Below are 27,890 nucleotides of genomic sequence, written 5' to 3' on the forward strand. Positions count from 1 at the left end.
GGTCATGACACAACTTACTGAGCTGAGGGAAGGCATAGTGGACAGTTGGTAGGATGGTGAGAATTGACTGTTCAGTGAAAGAAGATGGGAGTGAGTAAATAGGATTGATGGTTATTCTGTATGGCTAACTTAAGAGAAGGCCAGCCATCATGCTTCTATTTTGTTTTCTCCAGTTGCCAGGATTAAGCATTTTTTTGTTTCAATTTGATTTGCTGATAGTCCTAACAGGTAAATAAAACAAATGGAGTTGAGGATAGGGAAGTGATTCTAAATTGGGAAATGGAAAGCTGAAGATAGGGGAAAGAGTGAAGTGTAGGGGGGAAAGAGTGAAGTGTAGGGTGGATGCAAAATTAACAGAGTGGTTATATCAATAATCCGTAGTGTATGATCAATTAAAAATTTGCTGGACGCTAGAAGAAAGGTGGGTAATGATGTTCAGGCAGTAGTTTTAAGTTTTAATTACTGGGATTAGTAAGGTACTAGTTTTGACCCCCTAACCCTCATCACTGAAAATAAGGAGCTGAGAGGCCAGAGTATTAGAGGGCTCATTATATATATTATATATATATATATATATTGATATGAACAAAAATTATGACTAAAGTTTAGATAAAATTGATATTAAGCCAGGATGGTCAATATTTAAACGACTGCAAGGATCTAATGTCATTTCCAAGTAATTTATATGGCGGTTATCTTTCAGTTTTCCTTTCCTACCACATTCTATATGCATGTTTTTGAGGTTTGATAGAATTTCTGTGCTTTGTTCAAAGTTTAAATCTGAGATGAGCCGCAATATTTTGGTTAAATCCTGAGTCAACATCTGTCATCATGGAATTGCTTAGTCAATACGTGTTCTCAAGACAACACAGGTAGTCCCATTTTGGAGCTGTTATAGCATTTGAGTCTCCAGGTCCTTCACAGGCAAAAATACTTAGTAAACAGCCATGACCGTTAAGGCAGATGGTAAGGTAATGTAGGGAGCTTGCTCTTCAACTAACACTTAGTCTTGGAAGACTACTGCCACTTGAAAAGTATTACTAGTCCTTGGACACAACTGGCTGGATTTTGAGATTGCAAATCCACACTACTTGCCTTCAGGAAACACTGTAACAACTCCAAGTATATTATCCACTTATAACTGGCATAATCTTGTCATGACATTCATTTCTGCCTCGAAGGTGATATGCGGCTATTAGGTTTAAGGAATGGAAGAAAAGTTGCCTGTTGTATCCTTTTATTTATTCCTTCATAAGAAATCCTTTTGTATATAAAAATCAAATTGTGTATTTGAGACTGCTGGATCACTAAATGCAGAAATAAAGAATTTCTAATGAAGCAGATCTCAAAGATAACTGAATTTTTAAAATTTTGAATAATTTGGAATGTTAATTTAGAAAAAGTGAGGGAACACTTGAAACTAAAGCAATCTGAGGAGAAAAATTACCTTCTGAAGTATGAATTGGCTACAAAGTGTGAGCTAATTGTTTCTGTAAACTTTTAATACTAAGCAGTTAATAGTGCATGCCAATAGGTTTAGGCCCTGGAGCTTCATGTGTAACTAAGATGACAGTCCCTTAAGTTCTCTAACACCTCCCTGGTCAGAACATGAATGTTCCTGTGTAAATGAAGGTTCATTTTGGCTATTACACAAATTATAACTTCTTTGAAGAAAACAACTCTCTACAAGGGTGGCATGGGCCTCAGCAAGGAAATGAATGGATCTGGGGTCTGGCAAATGAAATTTGAAAAGTTTTCCAGCTACTTTAAATGTTACCCATTTAAAAACCTAAGCTTAGGTATTCCTAATAGTTTACTTAAACCCAGTTTACATGAAAAAGAATGAACTATTCAAATCTATTCTAAGACAGCTGAGTGTACAACTGAAGTTCTTTGGGTAAGCCAATGCTTTACAGAATGTGGAGTCCCATCAGCTGACCTGAAAGCTTTTCTATTTTGAACTTCATATGAAGCAGAAAGGCTGTAAAGTCCACGAAAGCTCTTTAGCCTGATCCATGAAAACTGCTACTCTGTATTTTATAGTTTGTTGTCTACTTTTCAAGGTGAAGGCCATCTTCTCCAGGAGGATCTGCAGCTGGAAAAAATGCAGCTTTCCAGATTTGCACTAGAGATCCAATGAAATAATTTGCAATGGAAAAATAACATCTAGGGCCCGGCGCAGTGGCGCAAGTGGTTAAAGGTCCTCGCCTTGCACGCCCGGGATCCCATATGGGCACCGGTTCTAATCCCGGCAGCCCTGCTTCCCTTCCAGTTCCCTGCCTGTGGCCTGGGAAAGCAGTCGAGGACGGCCCAAAGCTTTGGGAACCTGCACCCGCACGGAGACCCGGAAGAGGCTCCTGGCTTTGGATCGGCGTAGTATCGACCTGTTGCACTCACTTGGGGAGTGAATCATTGGACAGAAGATCTTCCTCTCTGTCTCTCCTCTCTGTATATCTGCCTTTCCAATGAAAAAATAATAAAAATAAATCTTTAAAAAAAAAAAAAGAAAAATAACATCTAAATACCAGTTGGATTAGTATGCTGTAATAGAACAGTACTATGTACTGTTTCAATATATCACATTCATTAACTTGACTCAGAAAATTTAAAATTGCCTTAAAGGATGTACCTCATGGGATTACTATTTGTTGGAATACTATAAGTCACTTGAAGATTTGTTACAATTCATCTGGGAAGGCCTGAGGTCAGGTACTCTGGGACAGAGCTAGTGACAGTCATGTGTTTCCTTCTTCTGTGTCTCCTTAGCTCTCATAAACCTAGTTCCTAAAGCTACAGTTGTTATTAACTCAAGACTCAGAACTGTGATGAATGTTAAAAAAGGATTTCCTGGAGGGAAAGGGTATGCTGCTTAACTAGAAGCATTAGGGATATTTTGTGACATTTAGAGGATCACTTTGGCTATTTTCCAAATATGGTTAGGATTTCATCATTTAGATGATTTTTTGCATATGAAAGAAAGGGATGAAGAGCCTTATAAAAGTTTTTAGTAAATGCTTCCATCAATTTATTTCCTATAGTAAGAAAAAAACAGAAGTGTAAAAGTAATCCTGTACATCAAACAAGCCAACTCTTACTCAGGCGACAAGTTGGTCTACATTCTCTTTACTTCTGTTTGAGAGATGATCTTCAATGATTTCTGCAAACAGATTCCTCTTCAACAGGTTATATGCAAGAGGTAAAAGCTGGCCAGCAACTTTATGAAAGTACTGGGGAAAAATAAAAGCAACATTAAGCAGAGACTATAGCAGATGTCCTAAGTAGCAGAAAGCACACTGAAAAAGCACTTAACAAAATATATTCCAAATCATTTTAACTATTCTCTCAGTTTATCAGTGAACAGTGCATTTTGGGGTAAGTACTGTGCATTCTATCCAAGGACAGTCTTGTTACTCTAAAAGACCAATGGCATACTTGAAGAAAATCCAAAGAAAATCAACTTCCCTAATCCCTGAGATCTTTTCAACTTTATCCCAACTATGTCCTCAAATAATTTCTTTCCCTTTCTTTTATATTCCTAACAGGCGATATGTTAAGAATTATTACCTTTGTTGATTCCAGAAGAGCAGGAAAGTAGAATTTGGGTTTCAAATCAGTCCTCTATCAAATTACTCTGTCTCATTCCTCACCACAATACCCCACCATTCCTTTTTAAGAGTCACTTGGGCTTATCAAGTGATTTTTAGATTACTGGTAGAACAAGCAATGCTATACTTTTTGTTGATAAAAAGCATCTAATATTTACCATGCATTAAACCTTTTCATAATTCATATACCTTTCATTCTCACATCACACTTGCTGTTTAGCTGGTTCACATTTTACATCTGTACTTACTGTGGGGGAAGCCTGATTTTCTGAACCTGCTCTCCACATGTTGCTGAAACACAGCATAGTGAGGGTGCTATTGGTTTAATCTTGCTGGTCAAAGTGTGGTTGGTAAAGCAGCAAGGTTTCCATCACCAGGGAGCCTCATGGTCTCAGGTTTCCCTCCTCCCCGACCTGCTGAAACAGAGGCTGCCCTCAACAGTACCTCCAGGTGACTGGCAGCCACTTCACAGCTTGGGAGCTACTCAGCTGGACACCTAACTCTGGGTGAACCTGGAGAAGATAATTTGCCTCTCTTTCCCATGAATTAACTGGTTCACATATGTGACAAGTAAGAAAATACAGCGGGGGGAAGATGTGACTTATAATCAATTTAGCACCAGAAGCATGTTACAGCCACTATACATTATTGCCTAATTTTTACCTCTAGGCAATTACAGAAGAGGAAAGTACTGGTTTTAAATTTAACTTAAAGTGCATTTGAAAATATTTATTCTTCATCTAAGAGTTTGAACACAGTAAGAAATATCCCCTACCACACTGGGGAACCTTACACCTGAATCTCAGTGTGTGTGCATACAAAAGCCATTATACAAATACTAAACTCAAGGATATAGCTCTATGATGTCTAATAAGTAAATTTCCCTGTAATGTAAATCTGAAGGGAGATAATCTTTGTTACTCACAACTGCCAGAATTCATAATGAAGTTCAAATATTTTTAGAATAGCTGTTTAAATAAATCACTTCAGAAAGTTCATTTTTGGGCCAGTGTTGTGGTGTAACAGGTAAAGCTGCAACATGTGAAGCCAGCATCTTACATGGATACCAGTGTGTGTTCCAAGGACTCCCCTTCCATTTACCTCTGGGGAAAGAAGATGGCCCAAGGATATAGGCTTCCACCACTCACATGGGAGACCTGAATGAAGCTCTTGAGTCTTAGCTTCAGCTTGGGCTACCTCTGGCCACTGCAGCCATCTGGGAAGTGAACCAATTTGTCTCTTTGCATAATATAGTCTCTCTGTCTCTAATTCTGTCTTTCAAAGAAATTTCATCTTGAATACAAGCTGAATTCATTTTCTGCCTGTGCTTGAACTTCAGGTTATAAGTCCACCTGTAAAGAGGAAGAGAGTTGCTTACATGTGAACCATAGCAGAAAAGGTCCAGTCCCAACTCGAGCCCCATGCCATAGTCACATTCATCATTAGCAAACTGCACAAAGGTTGTCATTTCCTGAATGGGTGCAAAAGCTTTTAATCTCTCCTCGTCACTTTCAGCCTCAACAATTGCCTTGCAAATTCTTTTGAGGTCCGCTGAAAGAAGTACATGACATTAGAAAATATATATATTATCTATGCAATTAAAAACTTATAAGCTTAGAATCACATAATAACTATAGATGGGGGGAGGTGTTCTTTCATGACTCAGTAGGGTTACAACTGACGCCCCCTCAAGGTAGGAATCTGCAAAACCGTAACAGAATGGTAACGTCACAATTTTCTGCTTAGAATTCAAGCACAAAAATGGCTTACCAGAGATTTTTTGGTACTAGCCAAGTGTGATTTTCACAATGAGTCCAGTTGCAACAGTGGTTTTTCATAGGCTCTGAAATATTTTCAGTAGGCTAGCTAGTCCAGAAATGGATAAACTTTGGCTATGGGGGGAATCCACCAGTTTTTAATTACCCTCAAATAAAGAGTTGTTATTGGAAAGGCGGATATACAGAGAGGAGAGACAGAGAGGAAGATCTTCCGTCCAATGATTCACTCCCCAAGTGAGTGCAACAGGTCGATACTACGCCGATCCAAAGCCAGGAGCCTCTTCCGGGTCTCCCACGCGGGTGCAGGTTCCCAAAGCTTTGGGCTGTCCTCGACTGCTTTCCCAGGCCACAGGCAGGGAGCTGGAAGGGAAGCGGGGCTGCCGGGATTAGAACTGGCGCCCATATGGGATCCCGGGCGTGCAAGGCGAGGACCTTTAACCACTTGCGCCACTGCGCCGGGCCCTACTTTTGCATTTTTAAGTGGTTCCATCACAAAGTTGCTCAGAGGTAGACCATCTGGTTGCATACAGATGGTGTCTGCCAGCCCTGCAGCCATCTGAGGAGTGAACCAACAGATGAAAGATTTCTCTTCCCTCCTCTGTAAGTGACTTTAAGTAAATCTTTTTTTCTTTTTTTTTGGAAGAAAAAAGTAAAATCAGATGAAATTTCCCTTTTTAAAAAATAAGGTAGGATGGGGCAAATAATGAATGGTGGCATGGTGAGTTAAACATCAGCAGTTAAAAAAAAAATAAAACTACCAAAGAGAAGTGCTGCCATGGCTGAAGTATAATTTGAAGTAAAACATTAAAAAATTTTAATTTTTATCTAAATAAAAATCATGAGCTTCACATTTCTATTTTGGGTTTCAATATTTTTCTTCATGATTTTCTGGATGCCACTGTGCATCAGATCTCAGGACGCAAGTGAGTTTGAGGGTAATGAAAATTGAGGAATTGGACCTCCTTTTCTGATGATGCCTTTCTGATAGATAATCCAGTTATGACAAAAAATGGATACTATGCAAATCAACAAGCTACGTTTCTAACCAGAGGAGCACTGCTTAAACATTAACAGTCACAGCTAATAAGTAATTTAAGGCGAGTTAAACTGCTAAGTGCAGTTTACAGCAATCCCACTTGAGTGCTAATGAGAGTCTTAGCTACTCCACTTCTGACCCAGGTTCCTGCTAACGAGCCTCGGGAAGCAGTGGAAGATGGCTCAGAAATCTAGGGACTCTCACATCCATCTGGGAGGTGTGATGGAGTCCCAGGCTCCCACCTTCAGTTCTGGTCATTTGAGCCTTCTGGGGAGAGAACCAGCAGATATTTAGATTTTTCTGTCTCTCTCTACAACTCTGTATATGAATACACACACAGAGGGAAAATTAAGTCATTTAAAATTACATGTAAAAGGCACACTACTATGATGATACTAAAAACACATGGTGTAAAATGATCAAACATGGGAAGTTGTGGTACAGCATGTTAAGCCACAATTGTGGGCACTCAAATCCCAGAGCTGATGTGAGTCCCAGCTACCCCACCTCGGGCCTAGCTTCTTGCTAATGAGCCTGGGTGAGCAACCAGTTATGGTCCAAGAATTTCAGCCCTTCCACTCAGGTGGGAGATGGTGGTGGAGTTCCTGGCTGCTGACTTAAGCCTGTCCCCATCCACAGTGTTGTAGCACTTGGGGAGTGAACCTGCAGATGAAAGATCTCTGTCTCTCCCACTGTCACTGTCTTTCAAATAAGTAAGAAGTCTTTTTTTATTCAGAGTAGTAAGGATTTACTAGGGCTTTTCAGTTCAGTCTAAGAATATAATTTGATCCATTCAAATCATGACAGTCCTAATAGGAATGCATGCTGTTCTGTGAGATTACAAAATATCTTTTATTTCCTTTCCCATCTTTGGTAGTTAAGCATCACGCTGGACAAATGGGCAATCTTTATCACCTATATTCCTGCCTATCCAGAAGGAATAGTGGCATACTTATGGATTTGAAACTTTAAAGAAAATAATTTTATATAAGCTCTTTGATCTCCCTTAAAAAAACAAACACCACATCACTAGGGATTTCAAGTGCTCCTCTTTTTGGGTCAGCTCAGCTCCAGCCATTGTGGCCACTTGAGGAATGAATCATCAGACGGAAGATCTTCCTCTCTATATAACTGACTTTCCAATAAGAATAAAATAAATCTTAAAAAAAAAACTACCTTAATAGTTAGATAAAGATTAAATAATGGTAACTAGACACAGTATTTGATATCGTAAATTATACATAGCATTTAAGAATTGCTCTATAAATGGTAATAGTATCTTTTTTGCCATATTAAAATATTATCATAAGGAGTTTCAAGGAGCATATAGGTTGAGAATCAATTTAACTGTGATTTGATGTTCACGGTCACACATTAACAAACTGCCTATTAATTACAAGTCTTAGCAAACAGCTCTAGAAAAGAGCAAGATATTAGGCCCTGAACTAGTCTTGCCACCAGTTCTCATGCAGATGTCACTGAAATGCATAAGATCTAGTGCCCAGAGTATTACACTTGGACATAAAATCCCAGAACCACAAGCAGATTTGGGTAACAAGTTTTAGCTCAGGGCACAATTTAACATCCACTACCTCTCAAGTTTCAGAGACTGCTATTTCCATAACAAATGTCTCACCCTTTCCCAAACAAGATGACAACATGCATGCTAAAGTTTTGCTGGGTCAGCAAGCAGTGAGAATAAACAGATGACCACATGAAGCATAAACAAAAGTTTGGGTAGCAGCCAGAGCCCATGTGTCTTCCCCATCAGAGAATGAGTACCTCTGGCTGCAAGGAGAAGACACCAGGGCAGATTAGCTTGTCCAAGAGAAATTTAATAGGGGACACCTAAGTAATTAAAATATGTTAAGAACCCATTATCAAAAAAGAGGTAAAATTAGATATTTTATGTAATCCATCATTTTTAATGTGGTATCATATACTCAACATAAAAAAATTCAATTCAGTCTTATTTCAATTGATAAATTTAAATGAAACAAAATTACAAATCTGTTCTTGGCCACATCAGCTGCATCTTAAGTGTTCAGTGGCCACATGTGGCTAGTAGCCAGTGCACTGGGTAACTGCCATATTCAATTGCCCTCGGAATTCCTCTAAGGTGAGAGGGAAACAGCAAAAAGCTAGTTGTGAATAGTTGTCACATGGAACCTCTTGAATTACTGACTGCAGGCTGCACAATAAGGCCTGAGCACAGCTGCTTTAAAGAATTGCTAGAAAATGTGGATTTTTAGGAACCACCTCCAGAAACCCATAACTACCAAGGACAGTTGGTTTTGCTTTGAAAAATAGGATGCCAAATATTTTGTCTTCCTTTGAAGAGATAGTAATTTTGACTTCCCTTTAAATTCTATTCCATTGTCCTCTCCCACTTCCTAGAACTAGATGACAAATAAAGTAATACCAACAGGGAAGTTCATAATTAGAGGAAAATTAAGAAAAGGGGAAAAGTGATTCTTAAAAATTTTTTTCAGCATTGCAATAATTAGATCTTGTTAATTTTCATACTTAAATAGTTCAGGATCTTGGGATTCTGAAATCTATCTTTACATACAGATGAAAAAATATTCACAAGGAAATAAACCAAAGTACACTATTTCAATAATTACTATTTTATACAATGCTGTGTGAAAGAATCCAACAGTTCAATAAAACTAGGCAATACATTAGAATACTTCAAATTCTAAAGTTAGCTACCATATTTGCATAAGCACTGTGCTAGGCAACTTACTCTTATACTCCCAACTACCCCAATCAAGTGATTATCATTAATCTGCTTTATAGATGAATAAGAACCAGTGGCAAGACTAAGTTTAGTGAAGTTATACTTTGCTCAAAGTCATTCACAGTTACAAACCCAGCTCTAATTCAGGCAGGCATGGCTAGAATCAACTTGCTCTTTATACCTAAGGTCTCGTGACTGTCTCACAAAGGACCTAAATGCATGTAAAGAAAACCTTCTCCACAACATGTCATTATATGCACGTGCTTACATATGAGATCTATTACCATCTGTTTCAGGGAGTTCTCTGTATCCAACATCATTTTTATCTACTGGAACAACCAAGCCTGCTCCATGAAACGTCTTTGTCACAACCTAAGTTAAAAAGAAAGAAAATTCAATCATGATAAATACAAAAGGAATCAAAGAAAAAGCAAACCATAAAACACTCTCATGCCAATTTGTTTCAGTAACTTTGGATTATGAGATGAAATTTTTTAGTAGTATGTTTTCTTTTAAAAGTAATCAAAATTTTCATCTTAACTTTGGCAATATGAAGTGACAATCTAATATAGTCGTAAGTATAAAAAGCAAGTCATAAAACAATGTTGTGTAAAGAAAAAAGACAGTGATATAGCTGCTGACTTTTGCGTCAGGCTGAATGATACACAATGGCTGTAGCGATAGGAATGTACTTGCACAAGTAATTATTAGTTCTAAATGCCTAGAAAGATGTATATGTTATTAACAGATTATCAGAATCTGAAGTTAATCATGAAGAACTGGATTATAAATTAGGAAAACCCTGTTACAAGAGTGGTAGCTTGAAGCCTCAAAGTGGAAACGGGTTATGAGTCCAAAGAGAAGCAGAAGAGACTTTTGTTTTTAATCTACTGGTTTACCTCCCAAAGGGCTGCAACAGCCAAGGCTTGCCATGCTGAAGCCAGCAGCAAAGCTCTTCTTCCAGATTTCCCATGTGGGTACAGGACCCCAGGCACCTGGACCATCTCCCGCTGTTTTCACAGGTACCTGCCTCAGAAGCAGGGCAACTGGTACTGGAATCGATGCCCATATAGGACTTCTGTGTACAGGGAGACGCTTTACCTACTATGCCACAATCCTGGCCCCCTATCCTCATTTCACAGCACCATTTAACCAGTCTACTTTGTTTCTGGAAATGGCACACAGCCTATATAAACCTCAATTTACTTTACACAGAATGATTAATTCCTACTTTGTTTCGGATTTACTGTAGGGATTAAATAATATAATTTCATAACTCAAGCAAATTTTGCATGCCAAAGTACTGAAAGGTATTGTCAGTTTAAAAACACTGATTTCTGGGACTAGTGCCATGGCTAGGAGATTAAGCCTCTGCTTGTGATGCCAGTACCCCATATGGCATCTAAGCTACTCCATTTTTTGGGGGTATGACTTATTCAAAGTCTTGATAAAATTTAAAAAGCTATTCTCCCTTTCCTTCCTTTCATTTCATTAAATTAAAAATTTTCTTTTTAATACTATTTACATAGTTGAGGGTTGTACATATCTGTTTGCCTCTGATGAGGAGGGTCAGGTAGGGAGGAAGTGGGACAATGTTTCTATTTTTTACCTCTTGTGTCCCCAGAAGAGGGAATGGGAGGGGGCCACTCCTTGCTGCCAAACTGCAGTAGCACTCAGCTCCAGTCCTGGGTGCTAAGCTGCAAGTCCTGCCTTCGGGCTTTGGTCAGGCCCAGCACTAGCTGTTGTAGCCACCTGGGGAGTGAACCAAGGGGTGGATGCACTCCACATCCCCTATGCCCTCTCTCTCCATCTGTTTCCTTTCTTTGCTATTCTACCTTTCAAATAAATGTCTTAAAAAGAGAGACAAGAAACGGGAATAGAAACAAACAGAAAAAGGAAAGGAAAAGGATCTGAAAACAATCACCAGTAGAAAAGGATAACATCATGGGAGGCTCATAATCTTTTCTCTTTGTATTTATGCTTTTACTAGCCACTGAAGAACATAAACTAAGAGAATTTCACAGCAGGGACAGAAGACAGAAACTCTTACTACATCTTTGCATGGGAAAGAATTAAGGAAATTTTCTCTGAAACAAGATCACGTGAGAAAAACAAGATAAGGTTCTGATGAAAAGAATCTGCCAACAGAAAAAGGCCAAGTGTAGCCTGTTGACTTGGATGCTTTTGTCCCATATGTGACTACCGGGAACTGACTCCTGGATCTGGCTCTTGACTGCAGCTTCCTGCCAATGCAAACCCTGGGCAGCAGCAGTGACATCATCAGTCACTGAATTCCTAACATTCATGTAGGTGATCTGGGTTGTGTTCCAGCTCCTGGCTCTGGCCCAGGCCCAGGCATGGCCATCATGGCCATTAAGGAATGAACCACAGAGGAGGGGAGCTCCTCAAAAAAAAAAAAAGATACATGAAAACAATTTACTAAGAGCTATTATGCCTATACAAGTTCAACTCTACAAGGCAAGTTAGGAATACATAATGGCAAGGCTAGAAATGGTACCTTTCCTTCTAGTTGTGGGGTAAGATATTTTCCATGATAAACAAAAATGTACAATAGCACACAAAACATAAAGTAATGTAAAAATATGAATTTAATTAAAACATCCTTTATGGACTAAAGAAGGAGAATTACAGTAAGACTGTAATTTAACATCTATAATTTACCAGACTATCACTTCTGCAACAAACACTATCAAGCAGAGGAGGAGCTAAACCAGGGTTCTCGAACCCAGCATAATTTTTGAGCTGTGAGTATGTCATTTGGCTTAGCATGTTCACATGAACACGTCACAGGGGACAGAGATGAGAGGTGGGAGACTCAAGAGCCCTCATTCCAGTGGCAAATGCCATTCCTCCCCAGGGGTTACAACTAACATCTACAGAATTCTCATTTACCACTAAGCAGAATTCTTCCAGCTTGTCTGTTAACCTAGTCTGAAATTTATAGCTGAAAACTCAAAAGGAGCCAAATTTCAGAAATATTTGCCCATTTATGAAACATTCTCTTGATACCACCTATATTGGGGCGACACAACAGGAAACACTGATATGTGTAAGAAGAAGGAAGGAGAACTGCTTACAGACACACTTTGAGAAAACAAAGCTGTCTTAATGCATAAGGTCTCACAACAGGAAACTATCTTTGAGGAAGGCACTTCAAAGCAAACTTGTATGAAGCCACTACGGACCTAAACCATTATGAACTGAAACAGACCTCAGCCACAAAAAAAGGAAATTTCAAGTAAATATCACTACATACCAAGCTTTGTGAAATTAAAGGTAAGATGAAGAGTGGCAAATTTCTGGCATGAGTTATGCAACCTAATCAACATCCCCAGTTAAGCAATCCAGTCTGTGTATCAATTTCCAGAAGCCATCAGCCCCTACCAATCTCCTGATAAGCCAGGAGCCCTTTAGGGAGCCCTCCGAGCTCTACTCATGACAAGGTTAGAGAAGGGTAAGGTGCAGGTGGGAAGGATGTGGAGGGAAAAAAAAATAAGCGGCCAGAGAGACTGACACTAAAATCATACTTTCTTATCTCTCTGTTTCATCTTCGAAGTTCTCTGCTCCAGTGAGTATCCCAGCGCCCGGGCAGCTTCTGTGAGTTTGGCATCAATGTTTTTCAAGAGACTAGTCTTCTTTTTATCTGTTGCTTCTTTAAGCTTTTTCATCAGAAACAATCTGCAGAAGAAGTTGAAGCACTTATTATATCTCAGGCCACTGCACTAATGATAAGGATTTTGAACAATTAAGGAAGCTCAATTAAAAATGTTAAATTGCATCTCTCACAGGAAACTCTACAGGCAAGAAGAGAATGGAGTGACATGTTCCAGATTCTAAAAGAAAAAAATTGTCGGTCTAGGATAACATACCCCGCAAAGCTTTCTTTCGTCTTTGAAAATGAAATAAAATTCTTCCACAGTAAAGAAAAGCTAAAAGAATTTGCCTCTTTCAAACCTGCCCTACAAATGATACTTCAAGATGTTCTCTTGACAGAGAAGAGGAATAGCACCCACCAAAACCAAAGGCAAACGGGAAGAACATCCCAGTAAAATGACAACAGAAGACTAAACCAATGAACAATCCATTCCTAAAATGACAAGACCAAAGTACCACCCATACATATTAAACTCTGAATGTAAATGGCTTAAGCTCAATCAAACGTCATAGATTAGTAGACTGGATTAGTAGACTGTTTATTGTCTGTAGGAGACACACTTCAACAAATATCAGCAGAAACTATATCACATGGGTTTTGTTGTTTTCTGTTGGTTTCATCTCTTCAAAACACTTTCTTCTGATTAAATCATTCAATGACTCGTAAATCATGCAGTGGCATCATTTTCTTCATGAAGGTTCTTGATTTTCATTTCTTCAGCTACACATTAGTCATTTAATAGCATGTTGTTTAACTTCTTGATGTTGTTAATTTCTTTTTTCTCCTGGATGCTGAGTTTGTTTTGTGGCACTTCATTTAAGGGGATGTATAGTAGCTGTGTAATGGAGACTGTCATATCTAGTAACATGTCATTTAACTTCATGGCATTGTAAATATCTGTTTTTCTTTCTGTTGTTGATTTTGTATCATGACTTTTCATTTTAAGGGAATGTACAGTAGTTATGTAATGGAGACTAACATTCAGATGTGAGAATGCAATGTGGTATGCATTTCTGTTTCCAGACAAAGATGGAGTTACAATGAAACTGTTTACTATATCTTGACAATAGGATTCTGGACTATCTGCCATTGTTCATGTCCGCAATGATGGACATATGACTGAGTATGAAGAACTATATGTTAGTAATGATATAGAGGAACTGGGTGGGGGGGAGGAATTGGGGAGGGAATAAGGGAATATGGAACTGTATCATAAAATGATAGCAATAATAATAATAAAATGTAAAAAGAAGTTAAATTGCATGAAAGAAAAAGCAGAATAATTGCTAAAGGTTCTCTTGAAATTCCTGAACATATTCCTAAAAAGCTCTAAAAAGCAATAGTGAATAAAATCTGCCAGTCATAGGGATAACGAATACAATTTGTTAGTACTAATTCTCTAATGCCTATAACAAAACATATGAGGCATTTAAAAAGCTGATCTTAAGCCAAGTTTTAAGTTGCATAGCTTGCTTGATATTAAGTTCTGGCATCATCGTTTGGAGAAATCTGGAACACATCAAAAACCTTATTTTTACAGAGCCAGGGGAAATCATTATATCTTTTAGTTAATCCACTTTTTAAAAAAAATGCTAACCTCAAATATGTTAAAATAAATTTACAAAATATAAAAGAAAAACAAAGCTAATTTATAAGCGTATACAACAGCAGAAGATAAGGTAGATTTAAAAGGATGAAAACTGTATATGTTAATCCCTGTTTCAAAAATAATTTGTTTTCTTATAAACTGATTAAATTTGTTGACAGTAGTATAGAGGGTAAAGAGTCAAAGGAAAAGCTCAAAGTGGCACTCGGTTGGTGACTCAAGTCAATTCTCCTACTCTGGAACAGTATCAGACTCCAGAAAGAAACACACTTCTTTTAACCCAGCCATTCAGGGTGTATATCTTTTACTCCAACATGCTATAGCTGAGTATTATAAAACAGGCTTAGAGCATTTACAGGAGGTGCTATTCTTAGTTGCAACTCACAAAAATAAATTTTAAAAAAGAAGCTATCAACTTACCCAAGCTTAAAGAACTATTAAGGGTAGAATGCCTCTAAAACCTAAATCATTAAAATCATTACCTTCTGAATACAGCATATATATGTACATTAAATCCTACCTTCAGTCACAATCAGTAGTGTGCCAGCAGAATGTCTATACTAACCATAAAAAAGAGAACTTGGTCCTACCGGGCTGGGTCTGAGAGTCCTCAGGCTTCTTCAACCTCACTGGCATGGGATATAGGACATAGCGGTACTGTGCCATGCCACGTTCATTACTTCCTTATTTTGGTGCATACTTTGCTGTCTTGCCTAAGATGCCTCAATTCCCTATTCTTTCCAGTAAGTTTTCATGCACCCATCAGTGCCCAGGTAAAACAGCCTCTCTGACTTCTACCACTATTTAAGGTATTTAAGTCAAACTAATGCATTAGTATAGGAAGAGGGTGCTATCTCTACACAAATTTATTAACCTTTTGCCTCAGTTTCAAATCTGTTCTCCAATACTCTACTTTGGGATGATTAAAGTCTAATGTGCAAGCAAAAGTTGTAAATATAAGCATTTTGTGTTCTCATACATTAAATCAATTGGAATTCCCTGAACTCTGACATGCATATTTTATAGCAGTATGCCACGGTCACTTGGGAATTACTTCCTAAATTACATGAATTTCCCAAATGTTGAGCTATCATTGTTTCAAATTAACTCCACTATATAACAGTACAAAAAAGATTGATACAGTAATATAAAATTAATTCCATTACACAACAGTACAAAAAAGTATGCCTATTAATATTAGCACAAATCTCCTTATAAAGTCCTTACGTAGTATGAAGCTGCTAAGATAAAAATTTCACCAGCTTAATTCTTGCCTTAACTTTTTCATTTTATCATTGGCAACAAATGCAAACTTCTTTGGCTCATTTGAGGAAACCAGTGTTCTACAATCACCCACCCTTGACAATAGAGTATGTTCATCACTCACTCTCTCAAGTACAGTGGGAAAAAGTTGAACACAAAAAATCATAGAAACACTTTTTTCTTCGAGGTGAATCACAGTACTTGGGTATGCAGAAGTTTACCCTTTGTACTTTCCACTTCTTTTTCAAACAGAACAGTAGAAAGATGTTCTCAGCAGTTCAGATCTAACATGCTTCTACCTTTTCATCACCGACATTCCCACATGGCTCTTGGCGTTGCTTACTGCTCCAAGTAATGCAATGACTGCTGCTAATTTCTTAGCACTATCTTGATTCCTGCCATGGTATTAGCAGTATGATCCACCTTATTTGTATCACATTTCATTATCACAGGTAGTTTTGACTTAAGAGTCCCTGCGATAGTCAAATTTATTTGATTATTTTGGAGGGGAAAAAATAGGAAAGAAAAAAAAAGTAATTTTGTTGTCTAAAGGTAAATATTCTGAATGTAAATATACTTAAATTGTTTTCTGTATGCATGAGAAAGTAATAAGTGGGATTGTTCTACACTATTTTGCATCTGCCCTCTTCACAAAAAAGACTAATAATTATACAATAATTATACAACTAATAATTATCATGGCATTATGACATTTAGGCATTTTATATTTATCTACTTTTCACTACTGCTGGAGATGCACACTATTTCCAATTTTTCATTTTTATAGATAATTTAATGAACTTGTCCAAAATTCCTTTATTAAACCAGAAAGGCAGATTTATAGACTGGGGAGAGACAGAGAGAAATAACTTCCATCTGTTGGTTAATTCCCCAAATGACTGCAGTGACTGGAGCCAAGACGAAGCCAAAGCCAGGAGCTTCCTTTGGGTCTCCCACATAGGTGCAGGAAGCTGGGTGGAAAGTGGAACAGCTGGGACACAAACTAGAGCCCAAACAGGATGCTGGTGCTTATGGGGTGGGGATTAGCCAATTGAGCTACTGTGGCAGCCACTCTTTCTTTTTTTAAGATTTATTTGAAAGGCAGGATGAGTGTGTGGACAAGAGAAAGAGAGAGAGAGAAAGAGAGAGAGAGAGAGTTGTTCCATCAGCTACTTGATTCCCCAAAAGGCTGCAATGAGGGATAGGCCAGGCAGAAGCCAAGAGCTTCTTCTCCTGGGTCTCCCATGTGAGCACAGAAGCGCATGTGATTGAGACATCCTCCACTGCTTTTTCCAGGTTATTAACAGTGAGCTGGATCAGAAATGGAGTAGCTGGGACTCCAACAGGTGACTATATCAGATGCTAGCATCACAGGCAATGGCTATACCAGCTATGCCACAATGCTGCACCCCCCACTTTCTAACCCCAACATCCCTTTTAATGAAGCAATATGGCTGACTCAAGGTTTTAAAATGTGTACTCAGTACATTACCTGGCAAGTTAATTATATGCAAGTAATCTTGTGAAATAGCTGCTTAAATGTTTTTCAGTTTTATACAAAAAATTTTACAAATCAACACATCACTATGGTTTCTTACAGTCTAGCTATTATTGGTTAGTGCCATTCTTACCTTCACTAATCTTTGCTGATTTAATTTGCATTTCTTTAGCTAGTATTAAATATTATTTTTGCTGTGTATAAAAAATAACTTGTTTATAGCAAATGGCTGCAAGATAAGTTAGAAATACAGAAAGAGTTAAGTGTTCTGATTAGATGAGAAGCAAAAAGTTCCCCCTACCCAAATTAAAACAGCAATAATACTTAAGTAGTTTTAAGACAGTTCTATCTGAAAGTTATCTTTTACCACTGTGTTTGAGATAAAATAATGGAGGTAGTTCCTCAAATACTCACTTGCTGGTCTTCACCTAAATTATAAATATCATCCATGATTTTTTTTTTCATTTTCCTTTTCAGTGTTCTCCAATAAGCTTAAAAAATACCAGAGAAGTTAGATCATTTTAAATAACCACTATTATCTTTCTAAAAAGAGATTTCTATTAAGACAAAGAGTATTAAGAACACAAAATTAGGTGTTTTTACATGTCAAGGCATTCATAGAATTATTTATATAGCAGCTACTATGGAGCAGGTAACCTGCACAAGATGAAGCTTCTGGGTCCAGCACAATGACCCAGCAGCTAAATCCTCGTCTTCCGTGCGCAGGGATCCCATATGGGCACCAGTTCATATCCTGGCTGCTCTACTTCCCATCTAGCTCCCTGCCTGTGGCTTGGGAAAGCAGTCGAGGACAGCCCAAAGTCTTGGGACTCTACGCCGGCATGGGAGACCAGGAAGAGTCTCCTGACTACTGGCTTTGGATCAGTTCAGTTCTGGCTGTTACAGGCACTTGGGGAGTGAAGCAGCAGGGAATAGATCTTTCTGACTCTCCTTCTCTCTGTAAATCTGCTTTTTCAATAACACACACACACACAAAGCAATAACAATAAAAAAAGATAAAGCCTCTGACTTTTTGTTAGTATGAGACAGACAATAACTAGAGTTGTTAATAAAGTTAAAAAATTACATGATAAATCTGAAAGATTTAAAAAATCTATATAAATTATAGCTACCAAGCCACATTTTCTACCAAGCTCACACTAGTAGCAAAAAGCCTTCTTTTAAGCAGCTACATTGTAGCTTCCCTTTGGAGACCTCACTGTGTAATATAGCAACCTACTGGTTGCGCTAGGCTGATTTAGTCTGAATTCTCCTTACTGAAATTTGCACTAATAAATCATGGAGAATAAAAATTCTGTAACAGGAGAACAGGGACTAGGTGTTTGGACTATGTTAAGGTGCTCTATGAGATGCTAACATTCCACACAGAACTGCCTGGGTTCAAGTCCCAGGAAGCCTTCCAGCTTCCTGCTAATACGTACTCAGAGCAAAGGAAGGCTTAAGTATGAGGCAGCCCTCACCTGAATTCCTGGCTCCTGGCTTCAGCCTGATTCAGCTGCGGTGAACAGGTAGATGGGTGCTATACAGTCCTCTCAAGTAAACTAACTACATTTAAAACCATAAATGGACAGTTTAAATGCAGTAATGTTAAAATATGCTTTACTTGTTATACTAAAAATAGTAAGAGATGCTTTCTTCAATTTATTACAATGCAAACTGCATATCTGCCAACACATGGCTTCAAGTCATGTCTGTGGCTGATATGGCAAGGATTGGCTTGCTCAGGCCCATTCTGAGCCCTTTCACATGAAAGCTTGCTGCATTTCCCATATTAGTCTTCAGCTTAGGCTCCACATGGGACCTGGTTTCTCTCAAGCACATGTGATTCTTTGAAATCTGAAGGGTAGACAAAGCATGAAGGGCAGGCTGGGCTTGTGCTGTTTTCACCAGTACCCCACTGAAGCAGCAGCTAACTGTTCTATAGCAGGCAGATGAGAGCTCAAACTCATCCTTGGCTTCAATGAGGTTGAAAGGCAGAGGAAAGGACATCCATTGTATTGGTACAGGCTATAGCTGAGACAATCAAGTCCCAGACCAACACTCTGCAGAGCAGTTCTTGGTTTCCCAGCTTCTTGGCCATGACAAGGATAAGCTTTATCAGTGAGCCAGTTCTCCCACACACCTGTCATCCTGGGGATGCAGCCTGTACATTAGCCCTCCCCTTTTATAAATATTTACTGTACTAAACACATTTGAACTGTATAACTTAGGTTATTACATTAAACTTAAAAATATTATTTTTTTATTAGACAGGCAGATTTACAAAGAGGAGAAGAGATAGAAAGATCTTTCATCTACTGGTTCATTCCAAGTAGCTGCAATGGCCAGAGCTGAGCCAATCTGAAGTCGGGAGCCAGGAGATTTCTTTTGGATCTCCCACATTGGTGCAGGATCCCAAGTCTTTGGGCCACCCTCTACTGTTTTCCCTGGCCACAAGCAGGGAGCTGGATGGGAAGTAGAGCAGGTGGGATACAAACTGCACCCATATGGGATTCCGGTGCATTCAAGGTGAGAACTTGAACCACCAGGACCTACATCTGACTCTCAATGACAGGGTTTAAAGTCAATTGTCCAAAAGAACTTTTCAATTTGACAAGGGACATCTGAAGTCAAGACTGAACAGCAGGGGCCAGCACTGTGCAGAGTGGGTTGAGTTGCCACCTGTAGTACCAGCATCCTTATGTAGATGCTGATTTGATTCTGGGATTCTCCATTTTTAACCCAGCTCCCTGCTGATGAATCTCAGAAGGTGGCGGAGAATGGGCCAAGGTCTGGGACACCCACACCGAAATGCAAAACCCAGAGGCTCCAAGGTTCAACTTGGCCTGGTCCTGGATATTAAAGGCCTATGAGCAGTCAAACAGTGGATGGAAGATCTCTCTGTTTCTCTAACTCTGTCCTTCAAACAAACAATTGAAAAAAAAAAAAAGATCTAGCAGATTTTCAGCAAATAAAATGGACATATGACAGTTAAATAATATTTTCATTAAATAAAATGGTTATATTTTGGGGAAGAGTAGTAAAATTTTGGAAAAATTATCTCCAAAAGCAATCAAAATGAGTTCAAAAAGCCTACAACTTTTGGTTCACTAAACTTTTCCCTTTTAACAGACTGATAGAGTGTAAAAGCTGTAAATATATTTAACTATAAAGAGAATTGATATATTTACTCACTTAACTGCAGCAAACACATTATCTCCATGTTGAACAATTACACAATTTTTCTTTGCTTCATTTGCACCAACGTAAACAGGAAGTTCATCAGGAGAATCCCTGTTTGAGCAAAAGATATTATAAATAATAGGCAGCTATTTTCATTTAATAGGCAAGTTAGAATTATAGGTCTATAGGCAGTAACTTTATACTTCAATAAATTGAAACAATTTGCCAGATTTAAACTTCAATTTTTTAAGCGTCAACAGCAAATCTTACCTTTATTACAGAACCTAAAATTCTTTCATATCCCCCAATTTTTTAAAGACTTATTTATTTGAAAGGCAAATTATTTTAGGATTTATTTTTATACCCAAATACAGAGAAGGGGGAATAATGTTTCAACAGGGAAAATTATACTTTATCTTCTCTATACCAGTTTTACAGTTTGAAGAGAGACAGAGGAAGAGAGAAAGGTAGAAAAATTAAGCAAACAGGATAGAAGATTAGAAAACTTTACAGGCAGAAGTAGGTGTTTAAACTAATAATTAGGATGACTGAATCCATTACAGAGTCTGATGTGATGGCCAGCCTGAATTGCTGATTGCAGCTTCCTACCAACGCAGACCACAGGAGACAGATGGGGTAACTGGGCTGTGGCTGTGGCCATCATGAACTGTGCTCCTTCCTGGCTCAGCTCTGTCTCACTCTGCAGGTATTTGGGAAACTAAGCAGCAGATGGGACCATGTTCACAATCTTCCTCTCAAATACATAAAAATTAGAAGTAAACAAATCTTAAGTCATGTTTATAACCAAATTCTTTCTTTTTTTTAAATCAAGGAAGCTAATGCAGGAAGGTTCCATCACTTTGACATTAACTTACTAAAGTATGCAAGCAGATATTGATGCCAAAAACAGAAACCATATAACACGTTTCCTAGTCCCATAAGCACGGTTCTATACCACAGTCCTTTGCCCTGGGCACATTTTGTGTTTTTCCCCATTTACTTTACATTTAACCTCTACTTTACTTTTTTTTTTTTAAGATTAACTTTTAATTTTGTTGGAAAGGCAGATTTACAGAGAGAAGGAGAGAGAATGATCTTATGACCACTGATTCACTCTCCAAGTGGTTGCAATGGCAAGAACTGAGCCAATCCAAACCCAGGAACCAGGAGCTTTTTCTGTTTCCCACTTGGGTCCAGGGTCCCAAGGCTTTGGGTCATCCTCTACTGCTTTCCAAGGCTACAAACAGGGAGCTGGAAGGAAGGAACAGCTGGGATACAAACCAGCATCCACTTGGGATCCTTGTGTGTACAAGGCAAGGATAATGCCATTGAGCCACCACACTGGACTCTAATCTCCACTTTTAAATACCGCATTTTGGGGCCAGCATCATGTTTAACTGGCTAATCCTCCAGCTGCAGGTGCCAACATCCCATATGGGAGCTGGTTCATATCCTGGGTGCTCCACTTCTTATCCTGTTCCCTGCTAATGTCCTAGAAAAACAGTGGAAGTTAATTCTCTGTCTCTCCTTTCTGTAAATCTGCCTTTTCAATAAAAATAAATAAATTTTAAATTCCCACTCAAGCTACTTTTATTTTTTATATTCTAAGCAACTACATGTATTCATTTAATCCTTACCATATTATTATCAGATATTATTACCACTGTTACATGGGAGGAAACAGGTCACAGTGTGCCACTAGAGAGTGGCATGGCCATCATAATAAGCAGGAGCCCACTCTGACATGCTCCAGTAACACATCACTTATTTAGGTAACAATTTCTACTTTAAAGAATCTTAAACAAAAAATCCTCTGAACTCATAACTGGGGAAAAAGGGTTAACCCCAGAGTTCGCCCATTCCAAAGCAGTTTAAAATGGTAAAATCCAGCAAAAAAATGAAAAATAAGCCCTTCACCTTGGGAGATGCTGGTTAATGTCCTCTTTTGAACAGAATAGTGAGTGACTGTTTTCCAGAAAGGAAAAGATACTTTACCTGAAATACCCCATGTGGTACTGAGTTTTATTATCTCCAATAATAATGGTCTGGAACTCAGGAGGATCATAGTAAAATCTCCAGTGAAGGTTAAAATTGACACCTGTTGTTTTTTTCTTCATTTTAAGTTTTCCAGCAAGGATATCATAAGGACCCACTAATCGAAGTCCAAGGCTTGTGGAAAGTGAATCTACAAAAAAAGTAGATTTATTTATATAACTTTCTAGAGGAAGACGAGAAATAATGTTTTCTAATAAACTTTTTCTAAACAATTGTCTTTATAAACCGCATTGAAAATTAAAAAAAAGCAAAAAAAAGCAAAAAAAATCCTTCGGTTACATGTACAGGTGTTAGCTATATTCAAAAAGAAAACAGGGTCACAGAAATGTGGCATTCATCTGTAGGATGTCATCTTTAACTATTTTTCTTATTAGGAATATCTTTGAAAATGTTCCTTTTACATGAACTGCTTTTATCCTTGGCTCTGCCTCCTATGGCCTTTTCCATTTGTAGAAGTGATACAGGTAGAAGAAAAGCTAGGTTAGGTTAGACTAGGCAGAGAGCTAAAGATGGCATGGGGCTACATGGTCAGGAGACCACGTACATAGAGATAAGCTTGCAAAAACGAAATAGGAAGCTTGAACTACTATAAAGATGGAAACTATTAGATTAACAGAATGAGAGAGGAAAAACTGATTGTAAGGTAATCAAGCCACTTCAATGCTAAGCCAAGGGCCATGAGCAGCAAGTTAAGACGGACTGGCTATGGCTAACACACCTGGACCAGAGACTGACCAAATGAGAGGAATGGGAGATTAGAAGGCAGGATGAGTTCATTACGCTGAACACTGTTCTTGAAGGATATTACACAGGCTTTGCAAGGGGTATAAAACTGCAGATCACTTTCTTTCAGCTTTTTCCTTGCTGCTGAGAAAAGTGCTTCCTAGCTGCTTTCCCGGGAGTCTTCTCTGGTTGTTTTCAAGAAGGCCTTTTTCCGAAGGTTCCTTACACTGGGCCACTTGTCTACAAGAGCTATCTGCTCCCTTCAACAGTGCTTTGCTCAATATCACTTCATACTTGGTTGCAGACAGAGCACCTTGCAGAAGGCACTGTCAGCTGTAATAACAGAAGCAGGAGAATGATTCTGCAGCAACTCACCAGCTGGCTTCTCAGGATCCAGCTCTTCACAGAACTTCCAGAAGTGATAGAAATCCTCAGGCAGGGAGAGCTTGTAATGACTTTCCACTTCTTTCCGAAGGTCACTGGAGACATCAGCTTCAGAGGATTTGCTCTTCTTCATATCAACTGTTTTTTCACTCTGAAAGTTGACATGTAAAACTTTAGTTCTCCAAAATTAATTTCAAAAATTTTCATTGCATAACAGTACTGTTCATTCTTGTGATGTGTGTGTGTGTGTGTGTGTGTGTGTGTGTGAGTTTAATAAGCAGTCTTTTTTTTTTTCAGAAAAAAAAAGATATTATTCAGGGGCAAAAAAAGGAACAGTTTACAAGGTGATCAAGAGGGATCCCTGCAGGTCTTTAAATACATTTCTCTAATATAACAGCAACACAAAATACAGAGCAAACAAACAGAAAAGCAGAAATAAAGGCAGATGTTGTCCTCCTTGGGTTAAGGGGACGTCACTGTGCTTCTGTGGTTTGAACACACAGCATCACTGACCACACCAGAAACAAACTGTCTTTAGCGACTGTAGATGAGGCGAGTTGCTGGTGAAGTCACTACAGCAAAGCCAGCCAGAGTTGTGTCTGGGCTGCTCTCTACAATCATTACTGAGCCTTCACCTTAAAAACAGCCAACTGCCTTTTGCTATTCTGAATAGGCAGGGGAGGTTAGTATCAATCATGTATCAACAGTCTCTAACAGTGTTATCAAAACCCCAATTACTCCAGAGAGGCCTCTGAATGCCAGAATTAACTATAACTCTCATCTGTAAATCTTCTGTAATGTAAGTATACTGGGTTCTATAATTTTTATTAGATAACTTCATACATTTCTGTAAAGATACCATGCTTAGTTGGAGTTCATTAGGTAATATAAAGTTCCTTAGATCAATTCCATTTAGTAGAGTTTGTTAGAATGAAAAGTCAGGATACAGACAGCTCCCAGAACCAGGGGTATCGAAAACAATAATCAACAATGGCAGACAGAGTTTATAGGAAATGTTATAGATGTTTCCCATATTCTTCCATCAAGTTTATTGCTGTCATTTTCAGTGCCAAAGTCTACAAAATGTCTTGAAGAATCAAATAATACATACAATATTCATGCTGGTATTGTTCCTAAGAGCAAAACTGAAATGAAATGCCTACTGACAGGAAAATGGATATAAAAGCTTTCAAACAATGTAATACAGTGTTTAGTTAAAAGAAAATAAAGCTACACAATATGACCAATTTTACATCTTTTTTTTTTTTAAAGATTTATTCTATTGGAAAGACAGATGTATAGAGAGGAGGAGGAGGAGAGAGAGAGAGAAAGATCTTCCATCTGATTATTCACTCCCTAAGTGACCGCAAAGACTGGCACTGCACCAATCCAAAGCCAGGAGCCAGGAACTTCCTCCAGGTCTCCCATGCTGGTGCAGGTTCCCAATGCCTTGGGCTGTCCTCGACTGCTTTCCCAGGTCACAAGCAGGGAGCTGGATGGGAAGTGGAGCCGCCGGGATTAGAACTGGCGCCCATATGGGATCCCGTTGCATTCAAGGCGAGGACTCAACCATCATGCTATTGCACCAGGCCCTAATTTTGTATCTTTAACGAAGAAAAAAGTTCTCAAAGATTTTGAAAAGCATAACGACCTTTACCATAAAGTTCAAAACAACTACTCATGTGTATATCTACATATTCATAGGATAAAGCTATACAAAGAAGGCGAGGAACAACAAAACTCAGCAGAGTAGCGACATTGAACAGGATTATACGAAACAGTTACACAAGTATAGGGAAGGAACACATTTGTAGATGTAGCGCGGCTGTCAGTGAGTACTTGGGTTAAGCAAGAGATTCAGTGCTCTATTTTCAAACAAATAGGAGAGGAGCACAAATTAACCAATGATAAAGTTATTATGTGAATAATCATAATGCAACTTTCTGAAGTAAAAACCTGAAAAAGCTCTTGAGGCATGGATGTAAAAATGAGCGTCCATGAAAACAGCAACAAAGCAAACACCTATGAACACACACACCTATTTGCACTCTGCACCACGCCGCTGCTCTAAGCATGCTCCAGTAACTACTTTATAAGCTGGATACAGCATGCTCTCAGCAAGCTTAATTAATAGCTTAATAGGCTCTATTAACACTGCATAAGCTGGATACCACAGCAGAATCCATATTTTAGAGGTGAACGACGGAGGTTATGCAGCTTTCCCTACTTTCCTAACTAGAAAGTAGAGTAACAGGGATTTAAAACTATTGTTGTTTTTTTGAAGATTTATTTTTCTTATTGTAAAATCAGAGATACAGAGAGAAGGAGAGACAGAGAGGAAGATCGTCCTCCAGGCAGCCGCAACGGTCGCAGCTGAGTTGATTCAAAGCCAGGAGCCAGAAGCTTACTCCGGGTCTCCCACGTGGGTGCAGGGTCCCAAGGTTTTGGGCCATCCTTGACTGCTTTCCCAGGCCACAAGCAGGGAGCTGGATAGGAAGTGGGGCCGCTGGGATTAGAACCAATGCCTGTATGGGATCCTAGTGCTTGCAAGGTGAGGACTTTAGCCACACTGGGCCCTTAAACCTAGGTTTAAAGCAGGCTCCGGAGCAACATCACTTCCACCACTTCATGAGGCCGTTTCTCCAGCTACAAATACAAAACAGAACTTAGCAAGTCCTAAATCCTATCCTCTTCTGTTTTTGTAGCCTTTGCTATAATATCTGTTGTTATAGCTATCTTTGATTAGGCTTTCAAAGCCTGGTCCAAAGTTAGGATGCTGGAAAGCTTTCATGTGACTGCAGCAAAGCAGGTTGGTCTAACAGGTCACTTGGGTCGATCGCTGCTTTCCGGCTCTGTCACCTCTGTATCTTGTTTCTTATCTATCTGTCCCACAGTATGTTAAGAAGTGTGAATAATTCTATTTCACAATGCACAAGACAGCCTTAACACAGAACATATCAATACTGGCTGTTATTCTTGACTAAAGTCTCCAAAGGCTCATCTACAATTTTGCCTTTTTTGTTGTTTTTAAAAAATATTTATTTTTATTGGAAAGACAGATTTACAGAGGAGAGAAAGATCTTCCATTTGCTGGCTCATTCCCCAGTGGTCGAAAGGGCCACAGCTGAGTTGATCCAAAGCCAGGAGCCAGGAGTCTTTGGGTCTTGTACGTGGGTGCAGGAGTCTAAGACTTTGGGCCTGCTTTCCCAGGCCACAAGCAGGGAGCTAGATGGGAAGCAGGGGCACCAGGATACGAACCAGCACCCATATGGGATCCCGGAGCATGCAAGGCTATTGGGCCAGGTCCCATCAAAACATTTCTTTACTGCTCCCTGACAAAGAGGAAAGGCTCTTTCCGTTCTGGTTACCTTACACTCCTTCCACATCTCCAAACTCTCACAACTAGATCGGCTGTTCCCTTTAGGGCAAGTGCTCTTCAACCTGGTGTTCCTACTTAGCATTCAACCTCGGCCCTCCAACAGCTCCTGCAGCTTGCTAACTTTATCTAACAAGCCATGGTAAGTGTTCCATGACTTGAGTTCTCACAATGATACTTCCTTCACACGTGCTCTGCTTACTCTGGCAGCAGATCTAGAGCTTCTGAAATCATATGCAAGTACGAGACGGCATCTCCTGCTCTTGCTCCTCCTTTATTCATCAAGTCCGTCTCCTTTCCAGTCTCCCACCCTCCAAACATCCTGCACTTTCACGTCCCCGCATCTCATTTTTCTGCCTTCAGGAGCCATTTTCGAAGGTGAGTGGCCTCAAAGTCTTCCTGCACATCATCTAGATTCTGTCCCATCTCTCCTCTCTTTCCACCACACTTTGGACACAGCATTAATATCAAACAGACACGTTACACAGACGGGTGCGGGTGTCAACCTGCGTCCCGCCTCTATGCCCGCGGCTCTGCGTGGAGCAGCGAGAGCTGCATTCCCGCTCCGCAATGTCGGCCTAACAGGCTCTGAAGGTTGGCGGGGACGCCTTGGCCAGGAACCGCGCCTAGAGTCGGGCAGAAGACGCTAAGGGGCGACCAGCCAGGTCCAGCTCCCGAAGGGCGGGAAACGGCGCTCGGCGGACGAATGGGACTCGGTGGATGTGTCTCACGGCGGTCCCCTGGAAACCCGCACAGCCCTTCCTGCGGTACCTGTTGCCCGTCCGCGCTGGGCCTGCGTTTCCCACCGCCGCCGCCCACCATCCTGCAGCCGCAGCGCCAGCGCAGCCTCGCGTTCGGCGGCAATCTCTGAGCGCCGCCGACTGCTTCCGGGTTCAAAAGCTACCAATGCGAGTCCTCGCGCGGCCGTGGGCGCGCCGCGGCGGGAGGAACGCCCGCCCTCGAG

At 39.5% G+C, this 27,890-nt stretch overlaps 1 protein-coding gene across 1 annotated transcript; it reads right to left on the reverse strand.

The window, feature by feature from the left end:
- Window positions 1-3,000: 3,000 nt before the first annotated feature.
- Window positions 3,001-27,792, reverse strand: LOC121146517 (histone PARylation factor 1). The gene is made up of 8 exons (XM_040965982.1): window positions 27,698-27,792; window positions 23,542-23,701; window positions 22,384-22,573; window positions 20,401-20,499; window positions 12,711-12,861; window positions 9,447-9,534; window positions 4,984-5,156; window positions 3,001-3,227 (listed from the first exon to the last, which is right to left on the reverse strand). Exons 1-8 carry the CDS (start codon window positions 27,746-27,748, stop codon window positions 3,096-3,098), a joined length of 1,044 nt encoding a protein of 347 aa, XP_040821916.1. The 5' UTR covers window positions 27,749-27,792; the 3' UTR covers window positions 3,001-3,095.
- Between the last annotated feature and the right edge of the window lie 98 nt (window positions 27,793-27,890).

This window comes from Ochotona curzoniae, unplaced genomic scaffold (genome assembly GCF_017591425.1).
Source record: "Ochotona curzoniae isolate NIBS_2020 unplaced genomic scaffold, NIBS_Ocur_1.0 scaffold_4505, whole genome shotgun sequence".
Taxonomy (NCBI): domain Eukaryota; kingdom Metazoa; phylum Chordata; class Mammalia; order Lagomorpha; family Ochotonidae; genus Ochotona; species Ochotona curzoniae.